This window comes from Coturnix japonica, chromosome 3 (assembly GCF_001577835.2).
Source record: "Coturnix japonica isolate 7356 chromosome 3, Coturnix japonica 2.1, whole genome shotgun sequence".
In the NCBI taxonomy this organism is placed as follows: domain Eukaryota; kingdom Metazoa; phylum Chordata; class Aves; order Galliformes; family Phasianidae; genus Coturnix; species Coturnix japonica.
In genome coordinates this window covers 4489370-4502464 of record NC_029518.1, presented here as the reverse complement: position 1 = coordinate 4502464, position 13095 = coordinate 4489370, and the positions used below count along the sequence as shown (strand labels likewise).

General features: G+C 48.8%; 2 protein-coding genes across 3 annotated transcripts in view; one reads left to right on the top strand and one right to left on the bottom strand.

The window, feature by feature from the left end:
• The window catches only part of ZC3H6 (zinc finger CCCH-type containing 6), a 24324-nt gene extending 21504 nt beyond the window's left edge, over nt 1-2820 (top strand). Inside the window, exon 12 of the mRNA XM_015856623.2 lies at nt 369-2820. Within this exon, the coding sequence (XP_015712109.1) occupies nt 369-1867 (1499 nt within the window). The 3' untranslated portion in view covers nt 1868-2820. The remainder of the gene's footprint in view (nt 1-368) is intronic.
• Nucleotides 2590-13095, bottom strand: LOC107310728 (vinculin-like). 2 transcript variants are annotated; one of them, XM_015856619.2, is made up of 8 exons: nt 12456-13095; nt 12114-12329; nt 11860-12043; nt 8118-11369; nt 7537-7707; nt 7055-7227; nt 6653-6770; nt 2590-5697 (listed from the first exon to the last, which is right to left on the bottom strand). In XM_015856619.2, the coding sequence occupies exons 2-8, from the start codon at nt 12317-12319 to the stop codon at nt 5440-5442; spliced, it is 4362 nt and encodes a 1453-aa protein (XP_015712105.1). In that variant the 5' UTR covers nt 12320-12329; nt 12456-13095; the 3' UTR covers nt 2590-5439. The 2 variants fall into 2 exon arrangements, with proteins under 2 accessions (XP_015712105.1, XP_015712106.1); XM_015856620.2 differs by lacking the exon at nt 6653-6770 and having other exon boundaries at nt 5488-5697; nt 12114-13095.

The following is a 13095-nucleotide window of genomic DNA, read 5'->3' as shown; positions in this document are numbered from 1 at the left end:
GTATGGGATCATGTGGAAGGAGTTTAGATAGGGGAAGGAATAAGCGAAGGACTGTGTGATGCCTAAGCTACCTGCTGGGTTAAACCACAACAGTAATTTACCCAGATTAATGCAGAGAGAGAAATGTAGAGAGAATGCAGCAGAATTTGGGAGTATCTGAGCTAACTTGATCTTTTTTTGTTACTTCAGTTCTTTATTTAAATTAATTTGTGTCATGTTGCAGTTGTTTTTATACAGTGAATGAGGATCTGATACTGGATGTTATTACTCCATTCCTTTTCACTGAGAAGTTATTTCTTCATATGAGTAGACATGTTGTTTTATTCCCTAGTGACCATTTGTTTCTGAAATCTTGTTTTTTTTCTCAGATGACAATGTCAACTGGTACTCCAGCAGTGAAGAGGAGGAGGGGAACAGTGTTAAATCAATACTGAAAACACTGAAGAAACAGAGTGAAAACTTTAGGAATCAGCAACAGCATTCCACAGAGCAGCACATGCTTGGTATTCCTACTGATCCCAGGCTGGCAAAAGATAAAGGTGCAGGGCCTCAGGCTGCTGACCCAAGGCTTAGGGCCTCCCCAAGATCAAACCCCAGAAAGCCTTCGGAATCTGCAGCCTTGGACCCCAGGCTGAGAGATCCCAGGATGCATAAAGTCAGCGACAGTGGTCACGCCAGCTCGTCTCTTGTGGGAGCAAAGTTAGATTTACACCACCCTCACACGGGTGTAAAAGTCAAGCAGAAAGGGATGGATGATGATGAAGAGGATTCAGAAAGAGAACTGAGGGAACGAGCTTTTCTGATTCCGTTGGAACCTTTGCCTGGTGTAACATTAAGGGATCCCCGATCTCAGCTTAGGCAGTTCAGCCACATTAAAATGGACGTTACCCTGATGAAACCAAACTTTGCTAAGCATATTGTATGGGCACCCGAAGACTTGCTCCCAATACCTTTGCCTAAGCCTGACCCCGTCTCTTCAATTAATTTACCTCTTCCTCCACTTATAGCTGACCAGAGACTTAATAAACTGAGGAATCTGAAAAACGATCCCCATCCAAATGTAATGCCGGCTGACCCAAGACTAGCTGCAAAAGCAAAAAACAACTTAGTGGGCAGGAGTGGCTACTTGGATCAGCCTGCAGATTCTCACGCCAGTAGCTCCAGCAAGTTAGGAGATCCTCGATTACAAAAAAACGTTGACCCCAGGCTCCACAGACTGTCTAACACAGATACGTATCACGGGGTCACAAAGGAGTCGCACCCTTCAAAGTTTGACCCTCGCCTTGCCAGATCTGCTGCCAGTTCATCACAGCCCTCAGAAGCTGCCACTGCTAAAGCTGACCCAGATGCTCTGCCTCCATACGCGCCCAAGCTGTCGGCGAGCGGTGTCAGGCTGGGGACTTCGGGCTCCTTACTGAGTGGTATTAGTTTGTATGATCCCCGAGATCACAGCTCGTCGTCGGACGCGGCTCCAGCCAGTTCCGGGGAGAACGGAGAGAACCAGAAAAAAAGTATTTTGAAGAATTCTGCTAAGAATGACCCCAGCCTCTCGGAAGACACGTCGCTGCCCAAGCCTGCCTCCAACGTAGAAAAAAATCCTGAAGGATCAGCAGAAGCTACTTCAGATAAAGCAAACAGCAACAGTAAATCTCAGGCTAAACACTCCAGCGCTGCGCCCGCAGTGCATAATCTTCCTATCCAAGCTTTATCGGGGTTAATCAGACCACAATACAGTGATCCGAGGCAGGTGAGACAGCCTGGACAGGTAACTCAGACACAGGACAACGATCCGAACGGGGAGTCAGATGACAAGTCCTTAAAAGATGTTTTCAAGACTTTCGATCCGACCGCTTCACCATTTTGTTAGCAGTTGATTTTAAGTCTTTTTACTGTTGTGAATATTGCAGTTTTCTGCTGTTTTTGTAACTGGTTTACCTCTTTGCTTTATTTATTTTTAAATTATAATTATCAACACTTTTCAGCTGCTAATCTCAGAACCACACGCAGTTATACAGTACGCTATAGTGTTTGCAAAGCTGTGGTATTTTCTATAGAATACTTTTCCAATTTCAGGGAGACTAATAATTGATGTGTAGGAAAAACAACCAACCAACCAACATGGATCGTGTTAAGAGCTGATGAAAGCACTTTCATTGTAAATAAGTCATTAAGAAAGTCCGAAGACCTGTATATGTGTGAGCCGTCTCTTTCATAAACAGCATTTAGATATGATTGCCACATTTGTATGATTGTATAGATACAAGCAATATTATGTACATTACTGTGAGAGACACTGTTTGACAAGGATTGTCTGATGCATCAAGCCAAACCGACTAACTTAAGTACATGGAAATGATCTAAAAGGAACACGGTGATCCTCCTTTTCCGATCAGTCAACATAGGACATTGGTTTTTATTCACGCAGTCAATATTCTTAGTGTAAAAGAGACCTATATCACATATTGAGGAGTAAAAATGTCATATCTTTTGAAAGTATTTTATTCTATGCTGTATATAGAAGAAATTGTGAAGTACATAACTAGAAGAAAGTTACTGTTAAAAGTGGAGAATACCTAAGTTGTCTAATACAAAAAAGGTTTTTATTTAATTTCTTTTTTTTTTTTTTTCACACATACAACAATTCCGATTAGTGCTATAAGTTACATTGTGGTGTTCATGTATTTCAATGTATTTTTGTATCCAGCCGCTTAATTTGTATTGCTTTTTTTGTATGGATGTAACTGCAGTACTTGTATTCATTGTGTCTTTACAACATTTTTAACAAAAGAATTAAAAAGGGTACAGTTATACGTCTGGTAATGACTGTGGTGTTGACGTGCTGCCAGCTGGCTTAGGCTTGGAGGAACAGCAGAGAGGGTGTCTGAAGGACACAAGTGACGAAGCCTGGTTTCACACCGCTCGCCAGTCGGATGGCGTTGGGTTTTTAAGCAGACCTCATGTCGAATCCCAACGGAGTTTGTGCTGGCTGAGCAGTCCTGAGATCAGACCTTCTGATCCAGAGGATGTTGGCGTTGTTCTCTGACCGCGGTTATCATCACTGCTATGAGAAATGTCGTGCATGTTCTTTAATTTGCAAAGATGTTGCATGCCGAGAGCGCGACTGTCCTCGAAACCTCTCTCCTTTTTGCCTTTTGGGTTGCTTTTTATATAGAGGAAATGTAGTTATTCCTAGCTAGCTACATTTAAAATAAAATGTTGCAGTCTGCTCAATTGCTACCTGGTTCCCTCCCACTTGGAATGTTTCTTTGCATTAAGACTCTTCCTTGGCGGACCTTTTCCTCTTGCTCTCTGCGTGTTGGCTGGGTAGCGCTGGCAACTGGGATGTGATGGTGTTGCAAATTCGGTATTGCTGAAGGCAATAGTGGTTTCAGTTCACTTTCCTATTTTCTTAAGAGTATAATTTGTATGAACGATGTTCTAAATAGCGCTCAGAATATTTTGAGATAACGAAGAACTGGACACAAAACATGGCTGTTAGACCTGCGTAATTACTTCTGCATCTGATGATGTTTGTTTGGTCAGGAATTCTATTGCAAAACTGAGCCGGCTGAATTGGACAGCCAGGAAGAGCAGTTTGGAAAAGCAGCACGTGGATTGATAGGGGCACAGAGAGAGCGAGCGCCGAGTCTGAGTTAAGGCCAAATGCAGGGCTTCGTGTTTAGATGTGAGAGGTTTTTAGATCATATTTGCAGAGTGGACAGCAGTAATCTGAAGTTCTGCAGAGCAGCAAAGTTATCATCACCAAATTGAACTCTGACTCGTTTTCAGTGTATGAGAAAAATAAGGGTCGAAGGAAAAATGCTGATACCAGGGATAAAGTGTTATGCCTTGCAGTGTAGATAGCCAGAGGATCTCAGGTGTTTTGCTGTTGGTCCAGGTGTGGATCCGTTTTGGACTTGCAGATGAAAATGGATTGTGTTTTGGTAAGGGGACCCAGAACGCTAGTTTCAAACACAGGAGATCAACTGCCATGTTAGTACCTTTAATATAACGTGGGGCTTCGTTTGGGGCAAGAATGAGGACAAGGTAAGGAGCAAATATAATCTGAAAGGGGCTGGCTTGTCCTTGCAATTTACTGTCTCTATGTGAAACCTTTCTCCTTCCATCCATCCACGATGGGCCTGGCCGGGAGCTCTGTGAGGGCATCCCCGGCTGCAGTGCAAGTGTCCGTGGGCTGCTTCCTCTCCTCTGCCTGTGCTTGCTTGTTTGTTTGTTGCAGATTTCTTCCCTGAGCTCGAGGTTGCTGTGGTGTGCCTGCTGCTACTGCTCTCTCTTGAAACACAGAGAGGATTCATCGCTACAGTGCAAGCATTGACCTATCCTGTAAGCCATAGGGAAAGTCTTGGGGGGTATCTGTGCCCAACAGAGGGGCAGAAAGGTGTGTGGGGACAGTCCTGCCACACTGAGCTCAGGTCTGCTGTAAGAAATGATTGTATCTCTTGCAGGGAAAGCACTTGCTTCCATCCCTTCCTCCAGCACGGAGCACCCGTTTCCCTCGGACACTTACAACTGCTTTCTGAGGCGGTGAAGAGCAGTAACAGGAGCAGCCAGTACTGGGGGTCCCACGTGTTCCGGATGCCCATAGTTGCAAGGTGGGTGAGCATCAGCACTGAATGTTTTACTGTGATGGTGTGCCCTTGAATTCTGAAAAAAAGGCTGCATTTCAGGCTGTAGGACCTGCTGAATCGGGGCCAGCAGGTGTGACAAAATGCTTCTGCTGGCCCTGGACTGTTGAAAGAGTAAAATAATCTCTGCCATTCAGAAAGACTGAGCATTCCTACATCAGCACCTGCTGTTGCTGCCCTGTGATGAAAAGACTATTCAGGAATTTCCTAGCTTCCATATGTAGCCTGTCTACATATTTTTCTGCCACAAAGGAAAGAATATTAATCCCTCACACTCAAAGTTATTTTCTTTATTGCAAAATGCACAGTGTTTAGTTGCATGACTGCTTTGCATTTCAGAAGTCAGTGACCCCATCCCTTAGAGCTCCTCACTCAGTTCTTCTTTCCTCGGGGTTTTGTAGTACTGTGGGTTGTGTTACTGTAGAAAAAAAGGTGATGGTTGCTGGGAATGCCCTTCAGCTCTCCTTACCGGGGTGGTGTCTGTTGTGTAATACTGCTAGATGAAGAGGAGTGTGACAGGGCCCTGAGAAAGACCTCCCAGCTCTGAGGCGATATGGTGCTGCAGATGAGCAACACCCTCTGATCCTACCAGCTGCCTTTGCTGCTGCTGCAAATGTGTTCCTGCATCCTTCTGTTTGCATCTGGAGAGCACAAAAACTGGCGAAGGTTCCTCCTGAAATGGCATCTTCCCTATGTCAGCATTTCAGAAGTTTCACTGACTGCCGCAGAGCCCCAGCTGTCTCACACCTGCAAGGTTGGGCAGCTCACTTGCAGCAGGAATCCTTTCCTCTTTCTAGAGGTGGCTGCCCATAATTGCATGTCCTTCAATAGATTTGGGACACTTGTGGGTTCCACTGGTCACAGGCGGCTGTCCTTCCACCATGGCTGTGAGTGTGGGCTCAGCCCATGCCTGAGTCTTGCGGAGGCCTAATTCATCCCTGTCTGAGTTTAAGCATCGCTTGGCTCTATGCCACAACAGGTTTTTCCTCCACTCGGTGCAAAAAGCAGCAGCTGCTGCTTCTTCAGAGTCAGGAGCAGGCTGTCGCAAGCCCTGTTGGAAGGAGACAAATATTTATGTACTTGAATCCATTAAGACAAATGATATATGTCAGAACGTAATGACATCTGTATGAGCGATGTGATGTTTCTTTTAGTTAATGCTTAAAAAGTACTTCAAATGCTTAAAAATCTGCTTACAGAGAGAAAAATGAGGCTGTCTCATTGGCTTGTTGGTAAATGGGCCCATACGTTTTGAAAGGGGAGAAGCTGGGTTATAAAGACTTTGTAATCTGGACAGTCGAGATAAAAGAACAGCTCGTTACATCAGGCTGTCAGCAGGTAACCCAGGCAGTACACCTTAAACAGCATAGGTAATGATGGACAGGAGGAGCTTTCCCATGCTTTTTGCTGATTGTCCATCAACCAAGATTCTAATCAGAACTCTTTCAAAAAGGCACGGAGCTCAGCAGGGGTTGTAGGGCTACATAGGAGATTAAGGCACGCAATGAAGAAGTACACCGGCACAGAGTGCAGTTGTATTTGTGCTTGTTTTCAGTGCTTTCACATCAAGTCTGCTCTCACAAACTATTTGCAGTTGGATCAGTCAGCCATTGCTGGCAGCTGCAATGTGAGCTCTTGGGAGTTCTGATCAAAGCCTGTCTTGAGACAGCGCAGAGGCTGAGACTGACACTGACTATTTCCAAATAAAGGCCTCCAATGACGTGCTGCCACTCTCCTCTCCAAGTATGAAATGGGAAGTGGACCAACTAAAGATGACTTCAAAGCTGGTAGCAGTGACAGAGCAGACTCAATGCCTGGAAAAATTGCAGAGGAGGCTTTGGAAACAAAGCAGGAAGGCATTAAACAGAACCATAATGGATAGGAACCTTGACCCCTGGCTATTGCTGACAGCTTCTGCATCCCCACCACCAGACGTGGCTGGGGGAGCTCCCCGTAGCACAAGCTCACCTTGCAAAACCTATTCAGTGTCATCAGCATTAACTTACTTTGATGCATGCTGCCTCGGTTGCCTTCAGAACATGTAAAACTGCTTGAATTAGGTTCTGCGCGTTGCTCACGAGCAGCTCAGAAGAGGACTTGCTCTCAGCTGTGACTGCTTTTACCCTTAAAGACATGTTGAGATATTTTATTGGAAGAGCATGGAAGCACGCACCTCTGCCACCAGGTGCTCTAAAGCCAGAAGCAGCATCCCCTTGCACTGTTGTAGTTTTCCAGGGGAAATGAGGCAAGCAAACAGGAGGAAAGGGCTGCTGGCAGCAGCAGAAAGAGAAGAACCTGCTGAACTGTAACTGAGCTCTAAGCTACACCCAGATCCAACACAGACCTCTGGAGACCACTGTGCACATCCCTTTGAGCCTCAAGGAAATTCCTTGTTGCCAGCAACTCACCTGGCCACGATGGCGAGCTGGCTGCTGATGGTGTGGGTCTGCTCTGCAGCACACAGCAGCTCTGCAGAACAGCTCTTGTCCAGGCAGATCTTCGCAATGATGCGGCCGAATGTAACAAATGCCTGCCCATCAGAAGCTATTTGCATAGCGCAGGCAACAAGCTGCTCCTTGCTCTAAAACAAAATGGAAATGTGATGGGGAGGAGGAAAAATAAACGTCTTTCCTGTAAGATGAGAGCGTCCAGAAAAGTCAGGTGTATTCTGAAATGAGGACAGGACTGGTCATGAGACTTTCATCTTCTTTCAGGAAAGTAATTCCTGAAATTACTGGGTGAAATTACTGGGTGAGATGCACCCAGCGCCACTTTCAGAAGGATGGGATAACAGGTTTTTCAGCAGGCACCGGGCATTTGGTACCTTCTCTAGAAGTCATCTTTATACCTATGAAATTGATGGGGTGGAGGGGGGTGAGAAACTCCGTACCGTGATGGGGCCCTTCTTCCTCAGGAACTGAGTCATGTGAAGCATCCTTACTGCCACGTCCTTGGTGATCTGGGTCATCCTGCTGGGACCTCCCTGCATTCTGTCACTGTCCTCCCTCTCTTGTTTCCCAAAGCTGCTTGTGAAGGAGGTACTGAGAGGACTGTTCCCTTGCTGTCAAGACAACAACTGAATGGTTAGAAATCTAGAATATTGCTTCTGGCAACTGGCAGCAATTGTGGGAGCAGGGTGGCTGTTACTCCTGAGGAAAGCTTACTGAGAGGTCAGGAGCTGAGCAGAGAGAGGTAGTGTTTTAGGAAAAGAAGGGCAGTGCAGCCCCCTGCTCCTAAGGAACAGTGTTTTGGAGATGGATTTATTTGTGTGAAGGTCTCTATTAGGTCAGATACCCAGAACTTAATTGCATGGGGCACCCAGCAGCTTGAACTAACAAAGAAATTGGCTCTGCTGTGGGCAGGGGTTGGACTGTTGGTCACCAGGAGATCCCTGCTAACCTCACTTATCCTTGTACTGAACAGCATCCATCAAACTGCACTAAAAGATAATGGGGGAAGGAACTAACGTACCATTTCACGTGCCTCTCTGATAGCTCTGCTTGCTTGTCCACTCCTGCTCAGGCAAGTTTCTGCTGACTTGGTGGGCCTCAGAGCATCAAGCTGTTGGGCTGGGGAGATCTTGGCTGTGCTGCTGTGCTCTTTTGGAGAGCACTGGTCCCCCATGTTTTGCAGGTGTTGTCTCATGAGCTCCAGGATGTGTCCATTGATGCCCTGGACAGCCTGAAGCTGCATGGCAAGGTAGTGTGCTTTAGCTGACCAGTACCAGACAATGCTGTCCAGGTGGAGATGCCTTTTGTCCTGGTGGCTTTGGAAGAGCTGGCTGGCACTGTCCACTGCATCAGAAGTGAGGACCAGGAGGTGGTCTGCAACAGAGAGCAGGTCTCCCCATGACTGCAGTTGAGCGGTGGTCTCCAGGACATTTTGGAGGGTGGTTTTGACCCACTGGATGTTGGCCATTAGCTGACTTGCCTTCTCTTTAAAAGCTTTTAGGCTCATCTCCCTGCACTCTTTGGGGAGGGAAGACAGGGCTGGTCCAACCACATCTCGGATGACTTGCAGGTGTTCAGTGTTGGCCTTCTCCAGGTGAAGCAGTAACGCCTTGGCCCTGAGGGCCAAGTCTCTCTGCAGGAGCTCAAAGCGAATGTACAAGCTGGCAGTAGGCAGCGGAGAGACCAAGAGGGTATTGAAGGCATCCAGCAGTGCTTCCACTAGCACCTTTATCTCTTCCCTGAGAGTGAGGATTTCACTGTGGCCGCGGTCTTCAGGGCAAGTGAAGTAAGAGAGTCGGGCAGCTTCCTGCAGCCTCAGGGAGGCCTCAGACACAGCAGCTAAGAGGCTCTGCGGACAAAGCTTGTTCTCCATGGCACTTCTTAGCTCCCTCAGGAACAGGATGTCTCTGCCTATGAACTGATCCACAGCACCCAGGAGCACATGCATGCTGATGGCCCAGTGGACACAGTGCAGCTCCAGCCTGGCCTCTCCCAGCTTGCAGGAGCCCTCAAAGGACATTGCTTTCTCAAGTAACACTTTGGTGTTCATCTGAGCATGTGAAAATTTGGCTTGGACCTGTAGAAAGTTTTCCCAGACACCAGGACAAATGGGATTCTGTTTACTACAGGCCATGCTTGCAATGTCCTCTGCTATCTGAACCGCTCCTGCTAAACCCATCATGGTCTCATCCAAAGCTTGTTTGCTGCTCATAAAGTCAGCGGCCAAGATAAAACCAAGCACTTGTTGAGACAGACTGTACCAAGAGCCTGCCAGGGCTGCCAGGCACTCTTTGGTCTCACGGATGGTTTCTGAAAGGGAAAGTGCAGTTTGGAGAAGTCTGTCTTGATGCTGGAGCTGCCCTGGGGCTGTTTCCCTGGCCAAGCTAATAACACATGGTGTCAGTAAGATAATCTTCTGGTACTGCCCCAGCATCTCCATTAGGGGAGAGGAAGCAATAGGCAGTGCTTCCTTTGCTGCATCAATACAGCAGGTAGAGACTTCGAGCAAGGCAGAGCAGGCAGCATTCACAGCTGCTGTATCATGGGCTCTTGTTGCTGCTAGGAGTGCTGTAATGACAGGGTGAATTTCTCCTTTCCTTGGAACAACATCTGGGTGTGAGTTACCTGCTTGTGGGGACGGATTACTTAAGGTATCTTCTTGCAGTTTAGTTTGGCTGGTAATGTTTTTTAACCCAGCATAGGATGAGTTGAGTTCAAGCTCCTTCGTAACATCAGCACCCCGTACTTGTTCCCGCAGAGGGCTGAGGATATCTGGGTGGTTGGATCCATCCAGCCCATCCTGAATGCAGTGAGCAGCATCCATCAGGGAGCTCACTGTCTTTGAAAAGACAGCCCTAGTTTGAAGGCAGGAGCATTTCTCCGCACAAAGGGCCATGGCTGCTTTCAGCTCAAGAATGGACTTGGCCAGCTGCTCAACCCAAACCAGCAGGCCGTTCCTGAAGATGGGGTCTGTTGCTCTATCCACATACCTGACAGCAGCTTCAGTGACCCACCGAGCCCAACTGGTGAGGACAGCAGCATGCCTAGAGAGCCTTTCGGGGTCCTGATGTTGTAGGGCCTTGTCACACCATTCCTTGTGCTTGGCCATTTCCTGGATGGACACCTTCATGAACTCATGCATGCTGATTGTGTCCTCAAAACACTGCAAGAGGTTTTCTGTTGTCCTGGCCCATGCGTGGTACAAGGACTGCAGCTGCTGAGCAGTGCTCGCGTGGGTTGGATTTCTGCTCATTTCTGTGAGCACCGGAGGGAGACTGGCAAGGAGGCTCTTCAAGTGCTCTATGCAGTCGTGGATTTCTGTAGCAGTTTGAGGTTTGGTGCACCTGCCCAGGACAAAGTCTGTCACTCTGAGCACCTGCTGGGCATGTGTGAAGAAGGTGGCAGTGAGGGGCTGAAGCTTCTTCAGTAATCCTCCCTGCTCTGCTGGAAAATACCCTGTATTTGCATGGGTAAGAGCTTCCTCTACTAACTGCCTCAGGGGCTCCTTAGCCTCAGAGAAGGCATTGAGGATTTCATGCAGAGTAGCTTTGAGCACAGCCTGGTCAAGGTCCTTCACCTCCTTTCTCATGGTGTGACATTCCTCCTGCAGGCTGCTTTCTCCCCAGCTTGGCCTTGTCCGTCCCTCCTGCTGACTTACGTGGCAGCAAATGCTCTTTCTGAGCTGTAGGAGAACCCAGCAACGTTTTACCAGATCCTGCTTTAGATCTGCCCTGCACATCTCTGCTAGAAGCATGCAGTAGAAAACTACTGCTTCCACGTGAGCGCTGAACTCGCTGTCAGAGAGGTGAACTGGGTCTGGGTGGTAGAGGAGAGCCAGCAGCCTTTGCACATGATGGGAGAAGGTCCCGTGTCTGTCCTGAAGCTCATTGCTGCCCTTGCTGTTGACAAGCAAAGAAACAAGCTCTTGGATGGTCCTCTCCATCAGCTGGAAGGCATAGTTTTTGGAGCAGTTGACTCGTTGAGGCCAGGAGCACTGAAGGTGGCGGTGCTTGGATTCATGGATCAGAGGAACGCACTCCTGAAGGAGCTGCAAAGTCTGGGCCAAGCGGGTCCGTCGAGGAGAGTCTTGGAGTTCCTGGAGGTGCTGTGCTGTCAGATTGCTCAGCAGAAGAAAGGCCTTGGAGAAGTCCTGGAAAGCACCCAGCAGTCCTGGCACATCCCCCGTATCCCGCAGCGTGCCCAGGCACTCCAGCAGCCAGCTGGCAGCCTGCGTTATCCTCCTTGTCCCAGCAGCACCTTCGATCCGAAGGATCTAGTGCAGCAGAAAGCAAAGGCAGCGTGGATAAGGTTATGCATCACTGTTGCATCCCTCTGGAAATGATACTGTATCTGCAGCTGGGAAGAAAAGAGGTGTGTAGTGCCCAGCAGGCCTGCCCTAGTGAGCACATAGGGAGTCCTGGCATTATCAAGGTTGGATGAGACCAGCAGAATCATCCAGTCCAACCCCACCGTGCCCACTGCCCACGTCCCTCAGTGCCACATCCCCACGGCTCTGGGACACCTCCATGGACGGTGACCCCACCACTCCTGTGCAGCTGTGCCACTGCATCACCGCTCTGTGGAGAAGGAATTGTTCCTGATACCCACCGTGAATTACAACCGGGCACAACATGAGGCCATCCACTCTCACCCTATTGAAGAAACAACTGTTGCTCCAACTAGAGCTCCCGCAGCTGGTCCCAGCCATCTCATCCCTCCTCCAGCTTCACCCTCCCCACCAGCACCATCCCCTCCGGCATTACCTTCACGGTCTCAGTGAGGACGCCCTTTGCTGCTGCAGCCAGCACCTCCCTGTGGCTGTGGCTGTCCGGCTGTCCCTGCAGCTGTTGGGCTGCCTGCAGCACGTGCCTCCCTGCCATCATGAGGGACTGGGCTGTGAGTTGTGTCTCCTCCTGGTATACCTTGTCACTGGATTGCTCGGCCAATCTGGAAGAAAAGCCTCAGAGCTCAGCATGTCCCCATTCCATAAGTACCACCCATCGGCCAGCAAAATTACCTTCTTGCAGCAGAAGCGAGTTCATCAGTGGCTTTGGCTAATCTTTCTGCATTCTCCTCTATATTGGGTAAGGTCTGACACATCCCATCTTCCTGTTCCAGGGCGAGGATTAGATGACAGAGCTCTGCGGCCATGGGGCAAAGGATCCTCTGGATAGCTTTGTTTTCTGTCTGTATTCCAAGATCATAGAGATAAAAAGGCTCCATTGTGTCCTGCCTGGAAAAGAAGGGAAATAAAACCTGGAATGGTTTGGGATCCTTCACAACGTGTGATCCGTTTCAGCAGCAATCTTGGGCTGGAGGAAACCCTGGAGGCCATTGGAGCGTTGAGTGCAGCACCAACCTGCAGGAGGGAAGGTGTGCTGTGAGTGACCCAGAGCTTCCCAGCCCTGCTGTAAGTGGAGCCCGTGTGTGCGTCCCATCGAGGTGCCGCAGTGCTGACAGCTCAGCTCTTAGCAGCTCCCACTGCAGCTGGTGTTATGTGAGCCTGGGCCGCACAGCGATCACCTTCCCTGGTATTGAGTTCTGCACCTGCAGAGAGCTCTGGGGCAGCGATCCAAAACCACGTGGGCAACTTAATGATTAATTCCCTTTGCGGATGCTTTGAAAAGCACAGGTCTGAAGGACAGGACCAGGAGCTGCAGCCCAGGGGCAGCACACAGCCAGGCTTCCCCTGTGGGCTTTCTCACTTTGTAAGCAGCAGATGTGGCTCCTTTTGGCAATAGGTGAGACCCACTTGGCAGCTCCAACCCGCCCTGCATCACCCAGCCCGTGTGTTGCCATGTTTGTGTGCAGCCCAGCACATCTTGGCCAAGCACACTGCAGCGATGGCGCTGGCATCCAGCGCACAACAGGGATGCTGGTGCCAAACTGCTTTGCCAAGAAGAAGGAATTCATCTCTACTTTGAGGAACGGGACAGGAAATGGGCAAACTGATTGCCTCTTCTCCTGGCTTTTCCTGTGCACGTTCACTGATGGAGAGC

What these genes read in the sequence shown, in the direction of transcription:
- LOC107310728 (XM_015856619.2), bottom strand. Translation starts at nt 12,319, where the DNA reads ATGGAGCCTTTTTATCTCTATGATCTTGGAATACAGACAGAAAACAAA. An exon ending in TCAGAGAGGCACGTGAAATG is followed by an intron (nt 7,708 to 8,117) that starts GTACGTTAGTTC and finishes TTGTCTTGACAG; the next exon opens with CAAGGGAACAGTCCTCTCAG. An exon ending in GGAAGAAGGGCCCCATCACG is followed by an intron (nt 7,228 to 7,536) that starts GTACGGAGTTTC and finishes ATTTTGTTTTAG; the next exon opens with AGCAAGGAGCAGCTTGTTGC.